General features: G+C 29.5%; 4 protein-coding genes across 5 annotated transcripts in view; 1 reads left to right on the top strand and 3 right to left on the bottom strand.

Moving 5' to 3' along the window:
- LOC119602687 (phagocyte signaling-impaired protein) overlaps positions 1 to 3395 on the top strand; it is a 9582-nt gene extending 6187 nt beyond the window's left edge. For both annotated transcript variants that reach the window (XM_037954324.1, XM_037954323.1), the window contains exons 7-11: positions 1 to 11; positions 71 to 266; positions 336 to 1468; positions 2696 to 2885; positions 3107 to 3395. The exon at positions 1 to 11 is cut by the window's left edge and continues 262 nt beyond it. In XM_037954324.1, the coding sequence (XP_037810252.1) occupies positions 1 to 11; positions 71 to 266; positions 336 to 1468; positions 2696 to 2885; positions 3107 to 3294 (1718 nt within the window). In that variant the 3' untranslated portion in view covers positions 3295 to 3395. The remainder of the gene's footprint in view (positions 12 to 70; positions 267 to 335; positions 1469 to 2695; positions 2886 to 3106) is intronic.
- A 231-nt stretch (positions 3396 to 3626) lies between these two features.
- On the bottom strand, positions 3627 to 5696 carry LOC119602685 (zinc finger protein 3). The gene is made up of 5 exons (XM_037954321.1): positions 5397 to 5696; positions 4610 to 5337; positions 4227 to 4361; positions 4039 to 4149; positions 3627 to 3970 (listed from the first exon to the last, which is right to left on the bottom strand). Exons 1-5 carry the CDS (start codon positions 5547 to 5549, stop codon positions 3838 to 3840), a joined length of 1260 nt encoding a protein of 419 aa, XP_037810249.1. The 5' UTR covers positions 5550 to 5696; the 3' UTR covers positions 3627 to 3837.
- Positions 5697 to 6153: 457 nt separating this feature from the next.
- Positions 6154 to 7812, bottom strand: LOC119602686 (transcription factor Ouib-like). Its single transcript, XM_037954322.1, has 5 exons — positions 7556 to 7812; positions 6817 to 7496; positions 6571 to 6705; positions 6389 to 6499; positions 6154 to 6319 (listed from the first exon to the last, which is right to left on the bottom strand). The coding sequence occupies exons 1-5, from the start codon at positions 7706 to 7708 to the stop codon at positions 6187 to 6189; spliced, it is 1212 nt and encodes a 403-aa protein (XP_037810250.1). The 5' UTR covers positions 7709 to 7812; the 3' UTR covers positions 6154 to 6186.
- A 1838-nt stretch (positions 7813 to 9650) lies between these two features.
- On the bottom strand, positions 9651 to 11640 carry LOC119602683 (zinc finger protein 287-like). The gene is made up of 5 exons (XM_037954319.1): positions 11316 to 11640; positions 10500 to 11251; positions 10277 to 10411; positions 10104 to 10214; positions 9651 to 10040 (listed from the first exon to the last, which is right to left on the bottom strand). The coding sequence occupies exons 1-5, from the start codon at positions 11466 to 11468 to the stop codon at positions 9908 to 9910; spliced, it is 1284 nt and encodes a 427-aa protein (XP_037810247.1). The 5' UTR covers positions 11469 to 11640; the 3' UTR covers positions 9651 to 9907.
- Positions 11641 to 12164: the final 524 nt, after the last annotated feature.

Here is a 12164-nt window from a genome sequence, read left to right as displayed (position 1 = left end):
TACCACAAAATGTAATTATTTATGGTTTATATAGTTTATATAAAATTAATTACTGAATAACATTTTGCAGAAAGAACAAATGCAAAAACATATTTGTGCTTTGCAAGTATCACGAATTTGTGGATCACATTTAGAGTTGGAAGTGGAGCATCGTTTAGCATTTTATACCGCATTAAAATTGCACTATGAACATGGTTTGAGTACATTTGGTAAAAATCTATTACCCACAGACATGGGACCCTCTGATCCCTATGCGTTATTGGCAGGTAAAGCAACTAACCAACGAAAGAAACAAAATTTTTAAATAATCAATATTACTTTTACCTCGATTTTAGCCAATGTTATGTACGACATTAGTCAGCAGGAACAAAAATCAGATCGCATTTTTGAAGCCCTCTGTCTGCTGCAATATGTTTTGCGCAACAGCACAAGTAATTTTCATGTTAAACTTTTAAGTCTTAAAATCTATCACATGTTGGGTTGTCATTTGGGCGCTCAGGAGATGTACGATTATTTGGAAATCAAACAAATACAATTGGATTCCATGGGTTATGTGCACTGTAATCCTCTAGTGTTATCGGGACGTTTCTCTATGTCACGTTCGGTGTTTGATTCTACTTTGAAATTCTTCACCAACAGCTATAAGGAGCGTTTGGAGTATATAGCGCTGACCTATCGTTTTTGTACATTTTCAAAACTCGAAGAGTTTATGAATTTCAAAGAACGTTTAACGAACAGTTTACATTATGTATCAAGTTCTGTAGAGGCTCAATTGTGTGATTTGGTCATGTTGTATGGAAATGTTCAACAAAATCTCAACACCTATATGGTAATGTCTATAGATCCGGCAGAGGATCGCATTTCATGGCATGAATTAAGTGACAATCGGGATTTGGGTGCACTCATACGTTGGGATCCCATACATTTAGTTGACGTGGAGGAGCAACGCAAAGAATCTTTTAAACAAGAAACCGAAGTTTTGCACATACGCTCGCTGCTGCTGCGTTTAATCGCCTCTTTCGTTGATCTCTTCCATCCAACATTGAGTGCTAAATATTGTCGAGCCGCTGCTTACAATGCTAAGGAATGTCAAAATACGATTTCCACACCAGCCAAAGAAATCGCCGTCATTGAATCGTTGTGTGATTCATGGCTGGAAGTTTTTAAACGTTTGCGTGCGGCCGATATTAAACCATTACACAATCGTTTTCTAGTCAATCTGTTGCCAACACGTTTGCATTTACTACTCGAAATGCCATATGAAAAGTTCTTCAGTGATTTGGCCACTTTGGTGAAGCAAATGTATGTGGGTGATACCAATTTACCGCTGCAATGTAAAGTGGTTAGTGATAATGTAGTGGCTGTTGTGAATTTGTGTGAAGCAACAATTAAGGAAAGTGACGAAGCCACCGAGGATGGTTTGTGGCGAAGACGTGAATGGCAGAGTAAAGTGGCTGTTTGTTTAGAGGTAAGTGGATAGAAAGATAGATAGATAGATAGATAGATAGATAGATAGATAGATAGATAGATAGATAGATAGATAGATAGATAGATAGATAGATAGATAGATAGATAGATAGATAGATAGATAGATAGAAATTTGTAACCGATTATGGCCAACAGGCTAGGTTTATTTTGAAAATAAATTAAATTAAATTAAATTAAATTAAATTAAATTAGATAGATAGATAGATAGATAGATAGATAGATAGATAGATAGATAGATAGATAGATAGATAGATAGATAGATAGATAGATAGATAGATAGATAGATAGATAGATAGATAGATAGATAGATAGATAGATAGATAGATAGATAGATAGATAGATAGATAGATAGATAGATAGATAGATAGATAGATAGATAGATAGATAGATAGATAGATAGATAGATAGATAGATAGATAGATAGATAGATAGATAGATAGATAGATAGATAGATAGATAGATAGATAGATAGATAGATAGATAGATAGATAGATAGATAGATAGATAGATAAATAGATAGATAGATAGATAGATAGATAGATAGATAGATAGATAGATAGATAGATAGACAGACAGATAGATAGATAGATAGATAGATAGATAGATAGATAGATAGATAGATAGATAGATAGATAGATAGATAGATAGATAGATAGATATATAGATAGATAGATAGATAGATAGATAGATAGATAGATAGATAGATAGATAGATAGATAGATAGATAAATAGATAGATAGATAGATAGATAGATAGATAGATAGATAGATAGATAGATAGATAGATAGATAGACAATATATCTATCTGTCTATCTATAGATAGATAGATAGATAGATAGATAGATAGATAGATAGATAGATAGATAGATAGATAGATAGATAGATAGATAGATAGATAGATAGATAGATAGATAGATAGATAGATAGATAGATAGATAGATAGATAGATAGATAGATAGATAGATAGATAGATAGATAGATAGACAATATATCTATCTGTCTATCTATAGATAGATAGATAGATAGATAGATAGATAGATAGATAGATAGATAGATAGATAGATAGATAGATAGATAGATAGACAATATATCTATCTGTCTATCTATAGATAGATAGATAGATAGATAGATAGATAGATAGATAGATAGATAGATATATTGTTGATTCACTTAAAAAATTTAATATCGTTTGTTATTCTTTTTACAGATAATTTCTCTATATGCTTTCATTTTGCAAGCAATTCATGAAAAACTCCAAGCCTCGCCAAAAACCAAACAAAAGCGAAAGCAAAATGCTGAAGTCGAAAAAGTCATAAGTGAAAAAGAACGTTGTCTACTAATTATTGAATTGATGCGTCAATTGAAATTAGAAATCAAACGTTGTGATAAATTATTAAGTAAGTATAGAAAGAAATTTAAAACTAAGGACCGGTTTTATAATTCGCAAAAAGGGAGGAAATTTTACTTAATTTTTAAAAATTTCATTTAAGTATAAGCATAATTTCTTCTCCCTGAACACTAAAAAAAGCAAATAAAACTTTCCGAAGTTTCTGCGAAGGATATAACTATATCTTTGTTTCACCTTAATCTGATTTTTTAACATTTCTTTAAATTTTAGTTAATTGGAAAACACCAGCACTGCCTAGAAATCTAAATTCCTTTATGGCTGATATGTCTTTAAAACCCGAAGTGGAGGCTACGCTGATAGGTGATGTTGCTTCAACATTCAAAGAATCCCATGAATTTATGGTAACTGAATTGAGGAATCTATTAAATGATAAAGTTCGCATGTTATTAAGTAAATAAGATCATACATAGTATACTTTATTATAAACAAATTATTAAATAATAATATTATTATTAATAAAAATAATAATAAAAATCAAAAATTTTCTTTTGTGAAAATTTTGTTTTTTTTTTATTTATAATTTTACATTTTTAAAATTTCTTGTAATTTTTTTTTGGATTTACATATTTAATAATTCACTTTCAAGTAAATTAAGCAAAAAACAAGTTTAATAATAATGGAATTATATAAATTAAACAAATAATTACAAAAATAAAATTGATGAACATTTAAAAAGAACTTTTAATAACTTTTTCATTCAACCTTTTATTGTTATTTATTTTTGCTGCTGTTTTATTTGTTTATAAATATAATTATTTCCAAGTATAACAGAAAAAATATGTTTGTTTTCATATATATATTTTTATAATTTATTATGATTTAATAAAACACAAAAAGAAAGATAATAAAAGATTAACAATTTTAGTAAACATAAACACAAAGTTATTTTCTTTATTCACGCGATTAAGATCAGTGAGTAAAACATTAATTATAACAGATTTTTATGGGCCCATATTATTTTCTGTTATATTTGCCAATTGTATTTTAGCTCTCGAATCATTTTGATGTTGTAAAGTTTCCAAATGAGCACGTAAATGATGTTTCCTTATAAAACATTTACCACAGATTTCACAACTGAAAATTAAAGATAAACAATGTGAAAATTAGTTTTGTTTTTAGAAAACATTTCGGGGAAAACTTACGCATATGGTTTTTCTCCAGTATGTATGTACATGTGATATTTCAAAACAGTCGAATAGGTAAAACTCTTGCCACAAGTCTCGCACTTAAAAGGTCTTTCATTACGATGAATTCTAAATAAAGTTAAAGAAACATTACAATTTAGAAAACAATTTTATATTTTTATTTATTTGTTCCTTAATAAGTTTACCTTTCATGTTTTGTTAAAGTTGAATGATCGCTAAATGATCGAGAACAATAACTGCATGTATAGGGTTTAGATCCAGTGTGTTTTCTCATATGACGATTTAATTCAAAATTACTATGAAACGCATCACTACAAATTCTAAATTATGGATAAATATAATGAAATTAATGAGAAATACAGGATTTAATTCAGAGCAGAAACTGTTTTTGTTATTATCCTCATAAGGATTCCTTGTTTTGTTTAAATAGCAACAACTTGAAAGAAAAACAAAAAGGAGAACTATCCAGCTATCAAATGGTCATCGCTAAACCCAAAAACTTTTGAAAATGTCTTAAAACAAAATATCTTTTGACAGGAATAACAAAATAAGAAATGTAACAACTTACTCGCATTCAAACTCTTTCTTATCACCATGTCTTCGCATGTGCATTTCCAAAGTGTAGCGACGCCGGTATATATTTCCACAAATTTCGCATACTTGTGGTTGGTTGTAATTCTTTTCTCTTTTGCCATGGGGTTTTTTCTCTCGTATAATTGCTGCACCATCAGAAGATATATCCAGTGTCTTTGAAGTTTTTTTCACCGCTATTTTCTTTTTTGCGGTAGATTTTTTATTGCTCTTAAGAGATTTCTTAGGTTCATCGAAATCGTCATCTTCATCCTTGACATCCAATTGTAATGAACCGATTGACACATCACAATCATCATCATCTTGGTAATCTTGATCCAACCACACTTCATCATCATCTAAATCATGAAGATCATTGAAGTCTTCGAAATTGATGGGTGAATTGGAATCGTTCTCATTTTTAATAAAATCTTGTTTAGTTTCTATGTTCTCCATTATAGGGGGATTGGGAGAAGCCTTTTGCGTTTGTCTTGTTTGGTACTGTGTTCCTTCCCCTCTCTTTTTATTGGCGTTTTCTTCAATTAGCAGTGGATTATCATTGAGCGCAGATTCTTCTGGCAGTAAAGGAGTGGACTTGCCACTAACAACAATTTTTTTTAAATATTCATTAGAATTACGACAAACAGTTCGGAATTTATAGGAAACGTTTAAAAATCCATAGCATTCACCGCATATTAAGGTGGGTATCTTATCATGGCGTATTATCTGCATATATTAAAGGAATTAATAAGTTTTTGTATTACATTAATATCACTTGAACGTACCTTAATATCAGCGCATTGTTCAATTTTTTCGTAGATATGCAGATCATCAAATTCCGAGTCCACATCAAAAATTGAAGACATTTCTTCACCTTGATTGTTTTGTAAACAAACTCGACATATGGGCTTTGACAAGTCGGTATTAAAAGAAGTCATAGATCACAACTTAAACAATAAGAGTATAGCTCAGCAAATTATTAAAAACTGTTCTTCCGGCGTATATTAAAATTTAGATTGTTTTCAACAACAGTGTATAACTAAATATATGTAAACAAAAATAAAAACAAACACCTGTCCCTAAATACATACCAGGGATGGCAAAATGAAATTTAATATTTATTCAATTATTCTATCAGGGTGCATTTAATGAGGTAGTTGTGTTCTGTAATACTACGTTCATACATTGTTTTCAATCAATTCGTCAAACTGCATGAATTATCTGTTCATACGTCGGCTACGCAACGATTGGACTTCAATTTTTTTCATTATGAAACGCAGTTTGACGCAAAGTATTGTATGTATTTGGACCTTATGAAAGGTATTATTTTGTATTAAATTCTTATATGTAACCATAATAAAATCCTGTAAAGAATTTGTATTTTTTTAAATCTGATTATTAAACTTTTTAAAACTTTGAAAATGGATAGAACGGAATATGATGTAGAACTTTACATATTTCCATTCGATACATTCATGTATACATATGTATGTATATAAAAACCCCCAAGTACCAGTCCAGGATTTCAAATCAGGATTGCAATCTTGTTGAAGTCATTTTTTTATTATACATATTTTATTTACTTATATTATTTTTCTTAATATTTGCCAATTGCATTTTGGCTTTGGGATCATTTTGATGTTGTAAAGTTTCCAAATGAGCTCGTAAATGATGAGTTCTTGAAAATGTTTTTCCACAGATTTCACAACTAAAAATTTAACAAAAATATACTACATAACATATTTGCTTCTTTGGATAATATTTCGGTATAACTTACGCATATGGCTTTTCTCCAGTATGTGTCAACATGTGATAATTTAAGACACCAGAATAGGTAAACGTTTTCCCACATGTATTACACTTGAAGGGTCTTTCATTGCGATGTATTCTAAAGTATAACAAAAAGGTAGTTTATGTTTTATGTACATATGTAATTATGGTTTATAAAGCTTTTTTTACCTCTCATGTTTTATTAAAGTAGATTGATCCCCAAATGCTCGTGGACAATAACTGCATTTATAGGGTCTAGATCCAGTGTGTCTTCTCATATGACGTATCAATTCAAAATTTCTATGAAAAGAGTAGCTACAAATTCTGGAATAGGAATAAATTAAAAATGTTTAATTCGTTTTATAGAACCATACTTCAACGTGAAAAGAGAACTTGTATTGTGTCCTTATAAATACATATAAACATTTAACTTACTCGCATGCGTATGGTTTCTCATTGCGATGTCTTCTCATATGCATTTCCAGAGCATAACGATGTGGATATTTATTTCCACAAATTTCGCATATATGCGGTAGCCTTTCCTTTTGCACTCTCTTTGCGCGTATAATTGCAGCACCGTCTGAAGAGATATCCAGAGTCTTTGAAGGCTCTGTCCTTGCTTTTTTAGTTTTCTTACTGCTCTTATTTCGTTTTTTACTAATATCCTCGAATTCGTCTGCTTCTCTTCTAACATCAAAATCATCATCTTGGTAATCTGGATCTAAACACACGTCATTATTTTCATCATCTAAATGTTCACTTTCACCAACACCAACAGCATCTCTTACATTCAATGCTTCAAAATCTATTGAATCGTTTTCATTTCTTACCGCTAATTCATGTTCACTTTTTATGGTCTCTACCACAGGCGATAAAATCCTTTTCTTTCTTCTTGTTTTGTACTGTGTTATTTTGCCTCTCTTTTTTTCTATTAGCACGGGTTTATCATTGGGCGATGATTCCTCCAGTTGTAGCGGAGTACTCTTACCACTAACAAACAATTCTTTTAGATATTCATTAGAATTACGACAGATAGTGCGAAATTTATAGGAAACTATTAAGTATCCATAGCAGTCACCGCATATTAAGGTTGGTATTTTATCATGGCGTATTATCTGCATATATTGAAGATATTAATAAATGTTTGTATCACATGAATATCATTTGGACGTACCTTAATGTCAGCGCATTGTTCAATTTTTTCGTAGATATGCAGATCATCAAATTCCGAGTCCACATCAAAAATTGAAGACATTTCTTCGTCTTGACTGTTTTGTAAACAAACTCGACATGTGGGCTTTGAAAAGTCAATAGTAAAAGAAGTCATAGATTACAATATAAAGTAGTATACAATATAAGTAGAATAGGAATAGCTCAGCAAATTATTAAAAACTGCTCCGGCGCAGAGTGCACTTATAAGGTAAAGTTAATTCTACAAAAACAACAAAAGTAGATACTTCTGTCAAAAAATTTACATGTTGCCACCGTATTTTTTATTTTAATTTACCTTACAAAAAGACAATCCCACATGCCCAAAAATCTCTTCACGTAAAGTAAATATGTATTATAAGATAAAATTTATTAAAAATTATACATGAATTGAAAAATTATTCAAAAACAAAATTTTTATTTTATAAACGGTATTTTGTATGGAAATTTTGTTTTATAAACCTTTTATAAAATAAAAATGTTGTTTGTGAATGAGGGGGTTAGAATATTATTCATTATTTACTTATTAAAAAAGTAAATAAATTATCAATTAAAATAACAAAAAATTAGTATTAGATTGCAAAATTGTAAGTAGTAGCAAAAATACAAATTATATACATATTATTTTTATCAGTCAATATTGGGAACTTATAATACCATGTAGGTCTCTACTATTGTCGTATAAGAAATATATAATGATCTTTATAGAAATGTGACCAAACCACTACCATGGAAAGTTGTTAAAAATTAAGATATCTATGATCAAATCGAGTTTTAATAATTTTATTTACAATTGTGGGATGTTTGTACTCTCAATGAGCATTTGAGTATTTCGCATAAATTTACTACGGATTAAAATGAATATAAAATTTATTTATTAATTTTTTGCCTAAAAATATAATGAATCCCTAGATAGATGTACATATTTTTTCGGATTGTGGCAACTCTAAATGGTGTACTTTGACAGTTGTATCTACCTCAAATAAAAAAAATGAGTGATCAGCTGTTGAATTGACTTCACCTTATAAGTGCACCCTGCTCCGGCGTATATTTAAATAATATAATGTTTTCAAAAGTGTAGTACAAAAATCACAGGGTACTTTGTGCCAAATGTAAACAAACAATAAAAATAATCAGCTGCATCCAAACACACATGCATACATATATACCAGTGATGGCAAAATTATGTATTTGTTTTAAATAATTATTTAAATAATGACTGTTAAAGCTGTGACTGATGTTCCTACCGAAAATGTAAGTTTTGCCCAATCCATGATACCATTTCTCAAAATTTCTGGCCTAGGATCAATATTTGGTGAACTGGGTCAAAGGATAAAGTGTCCTTTTTTAAGGTTCTTCAATTTTTTTAACTTTTCACTCAAAGGAATGATATATTTTCAATTGAAGTCGACATTTTATAAATTGCAATAGTAGAATAATTGTCTTTTAGCTTCAGCTATAGGAACCCTATTTTATGGATTTAAACGTCAACTTAGTTGTTTCTTATAAAACTAAAAGTCATTGAACGCCCTAAAACGTTATTTTTGAATGATATTTATTTACAACCACTTATTTACTTATGTATTTTTCTACAATTTCACAAATGTTCTCGTTGTTCGATGGTTGTAAATGAATAAAATGTAATTTTTTCTCGAGATACTATGGGAATTATTTTTGGTATCTAAACCTTAAATTAGTAGTTTCTTATAAAAATAAATGCATTATTGTTTTGATTTTGTTTTTATTTAAACAAATATGTTTTTTCACATGAAAACACTAAATAAATAAAATTAATTTCTTATACTAATAATTTAAAAATCTCTAACTTAATAATAATATTCGAAAAGTTAAAAATTCTAATAAACTGACTCAGAAGGAACAGCAATTTGCACACAAACAATTTAAATATATTTCTTGTTCATGTTTCTGAATTAGATTCTAAGAAATGTATAAGTTAATCACCGAAAGAAAACTAGTGAGAAGAAATTGAACTTTAAACTTTGTTTAACGAAAAACTTTTACCTTAATTACCGGTCTATAACTTATAATACATGATGTAATAGAATTACAATATGTTCCGACATTTATTTACCATTTATTTGATGGAGATAATTTTATTTTCACTTGAAAGTGAAATGCAGATCAAACACAAAAGGCGTAATAATGTGTACAAACATAGGTATTTATATGAAAACATCAAAGTTTTCACGTACCAGGCATAGGATTTCAAGAGATACAACTCCTTAATCGCTGATTGAATCTTTAGCATACTGTCTTGTATTCTGTGTTGAAGTCATTATTTTATATTACAAACATTTTATTGACTTATATTATTTTTTCTAATATTTGCCAATTGCATTTTGGCTTTGGGATCATTTTGATGTTGTAAAGTTTCCAAATGAGCTCGTAAATGATGAGTTCTTGTAAAAGTTTTTCCACAGATTTCACAACTACAAATTAAACAAAAAGATACCTAACTTTTTTTTTCTAAAAAAAATTTATGAATAACTTACGCGTATGGTTTTTCTCCAGTATGTGTCAATATGTGATATTTCAGGACATTAGAATAGGTAAACGTTTTTCCACATGTATCACACTTGAAGGGTCTTTCATTGCGATGTATTCTAAAGTATAATAAATAGGAAATTTATGACTTATTAAATTCTTTCTAATAAAGTGTTTTTACCTTTCATGTTTTATTAAAGTAGATTGATCGCCAAATGCTCGAGGACAATAACTGCACTTATAAGGCCGAGATCCAGTGTGTTTTCTCATATGACGTATCAATTCAAAATTACTGTGAAAGGCGTAGGTACAAATTCTAAAATAGGTGTTAATAAATTATTCGTTTTATGGAATCCTACACAAACGTTGAAAAAGAACAATGTATATGACAATATCCAACTTACTCGCATGCGTATGGTTTCTCATCACGATGTCTTCTCATGTGCATTTCTAAAGCGTAACGTCGTGGATATTTATTTCCACAAATATCGCAAATATGCGGTTGCCTTTCTCTTTTTACTCTTTTTGCTCGGGGTTTTTTCTCACGTATAATTGCAGCACCATCTGAAGAAATATCCAGAGTCTTTGATGGCTTTGTCCCCGCCTTTTTTGTTTTCTTACTACTCTTAGTTCGCTTTTTAGTAGTTTCCTCTAATTCATCGACTTCCTCTTTGACATCTAATTCTAACGAACCGATTGAAACATCAAAGTCATCATCATCATCTTGGTAATCTGGATCTAACCATACTTCATTATTTTCTTCATCTAAATGTTCAATTTCACCATCACCAACACTATCTCTTGCGTTTAAGTCTTCGAAATCTATGGTATTTGGGGCAAAATCGTTTTCATCTTTTACCACTAATTCATGTTCACTTTTTATGATCTCTTCCACAGGCGATAAAATCCTTTCCTTTCTTCTTGTTTTATACTGTGTTCGTTTCCCTCTCTTTTTAGTGGCCTTTTGCTGAATTAGAAGTGGATTATCATGGAGCGAAGATTCCTCTGGTAGTAGAGGACTTGACTTGCCACTAACAACAAATTCTTTTAAATAATCATTAGAATTGCGACAAATGGTACGAAATTTATAAGAAACTTTTAAGAATCCATAGCAGTCACCGCATATTAAGGTGGGTATTTTATCATGTCGTATTATCTAAAAATTTAGATAATAATGTAATATTTTATGCTTTTAATAAATGAAAATCACTTCTATTTACCTTAATACCAGCGCATTGTTCAATTTTTTCATAGATATGCAGATCATCAAAGTCCGCGTCCACATCAAAAATCGAAGACATTTCTTCATCTTGATTGTTTTGTAAACAAACGCGACAGGTAGGTAATGACAAATCGGGATTTAAAGATGTCATAGATTATAACTATAAAGCCTAGTAAATAATTAAAAACACGTCTGACGATGTAATAAATTAAAAATAAAATTGTTTTCTGTAGTTTATGTTTTTCTCCTAAAATAATAATAATATATTTTTTCAATATGCAACACCCTGCTCTTCTAAGAAATGTCATTTGATTATATGCAAGGCGAATTTACTGAAGGTTGTAGTAGTTCATAACAAAAATTTCCATATTTGGTACGTATTGATGTCAAAAACATTACATACAACGAATTCATTTAATGAAATTTTTATATTTTATAAAAAATAAATAGAAAAAAAGTTGGTTCCAAATGAAAAATTCTATTCCGGTAGATTTATATTTTTTTAATTATGAAAAAATTATACTTCTAATGAAAATTCTACTCCGGCGGAGTAATTTTAATATATGGCCATAACGTGGAAGGCAAGGTAATTGGCTTTTGTTATATAATGTGTTTCGATACTGTTTTTTATTGATCACATGATTTACACATAGTAAATATAAAAATATATTTGCTGTGTTTTTTTGCTATTATAGAATGTTAACGCTCGTAGTTAGCAACAAAATGAACATTACCTGACTTGGCATCACCTCACAGAAAAAATCAGCTAAAACTTGAAATTATTTACAATATCTTGAAAATGTTTGTTCATTTGTTAATTTTTTGTAATTTAAGTTTTATTTAAAAT

Source organism: Lucilia sericata, unplaced genomic scaffold, assembly GCF_015586225.1.
Source record: "Lucilia sericata isolate MDLA Ls3-8-SP2 unplaced genomic scaffold, ASM1558622v1 Contig000249F_arrow, whole genome shotgun sequence".
NCBI lineage: Eukaryota > Metazoa > Arthropoda > Insecta > Diptera > Calliphoridae > Lucilia > Lucilia sericata.
Note: the sequence above shows the minus strand (reverse complement) of the source record. Positions and strands in the feature narration are given on the sequence as shown.

Coding starts and splice junctions, on each gene's coding strand:
- LOC119602685 (XM_037954321.1), bottom strand. CDS start 5,549: ATGACTTCTTTTAATACCGACTTGTCAAAGCCCATATGTCGAGTTTGT. Junction 4,150..4,226: donor ACTTTAACAAAACATGAAAG/GTAAACTTATTA, acceptor AACTTTATTTAG/AATTCATCGTAATGAAAGAC. Junction 3,971..4,038: donor ACTGGAGAAAAACCATATGC/GTAAGTTTTCCC, acceptor TTTAATTTTCAG/TTGTGAAATCTGTGGTAAAT.
- LOC119602686 (XM_037954322.1), bottom strand. CDS start 7,708: ATGACTTCTTTTACTATTGACTTTTCAAAGCCCACATGTCGAGTTTGT. Junction 6,706..6,816: donor GAGAAACCATACGCATGCGA/GTAAGTTAAATG, acceptor TTCCTATTCCAG/AATTTGTAGCTACTCTTTTC. Junction 6,320..6,388: donor ACTGGAGAAAAGCCATATGC/GTAAGTTATACC, acceptor TTAAATTTTTAG/TTGTGAAATCTGTGGAAAAA.
- LOC119602683 (XM_037954319.1), bottom strand. CDS start 11,468: ATGACATCTTTAAATCCCGATTTGTCATTACCTACCTGTCGCGTTTGT. Junction 10,412..10,499: donor GAGAAACCATACGCATGCGA/GTAAGTTGGATA, acceptor CACCTATTTTAG/AATTTGTACCTACGCCTTTC. Junction 10,215..10,276: donor ACTTTAATAAAACATGAAAG/GTAAAAACACTT, acceptor ATTATACTTTAG/AATACATCGCAATGAAAGAC.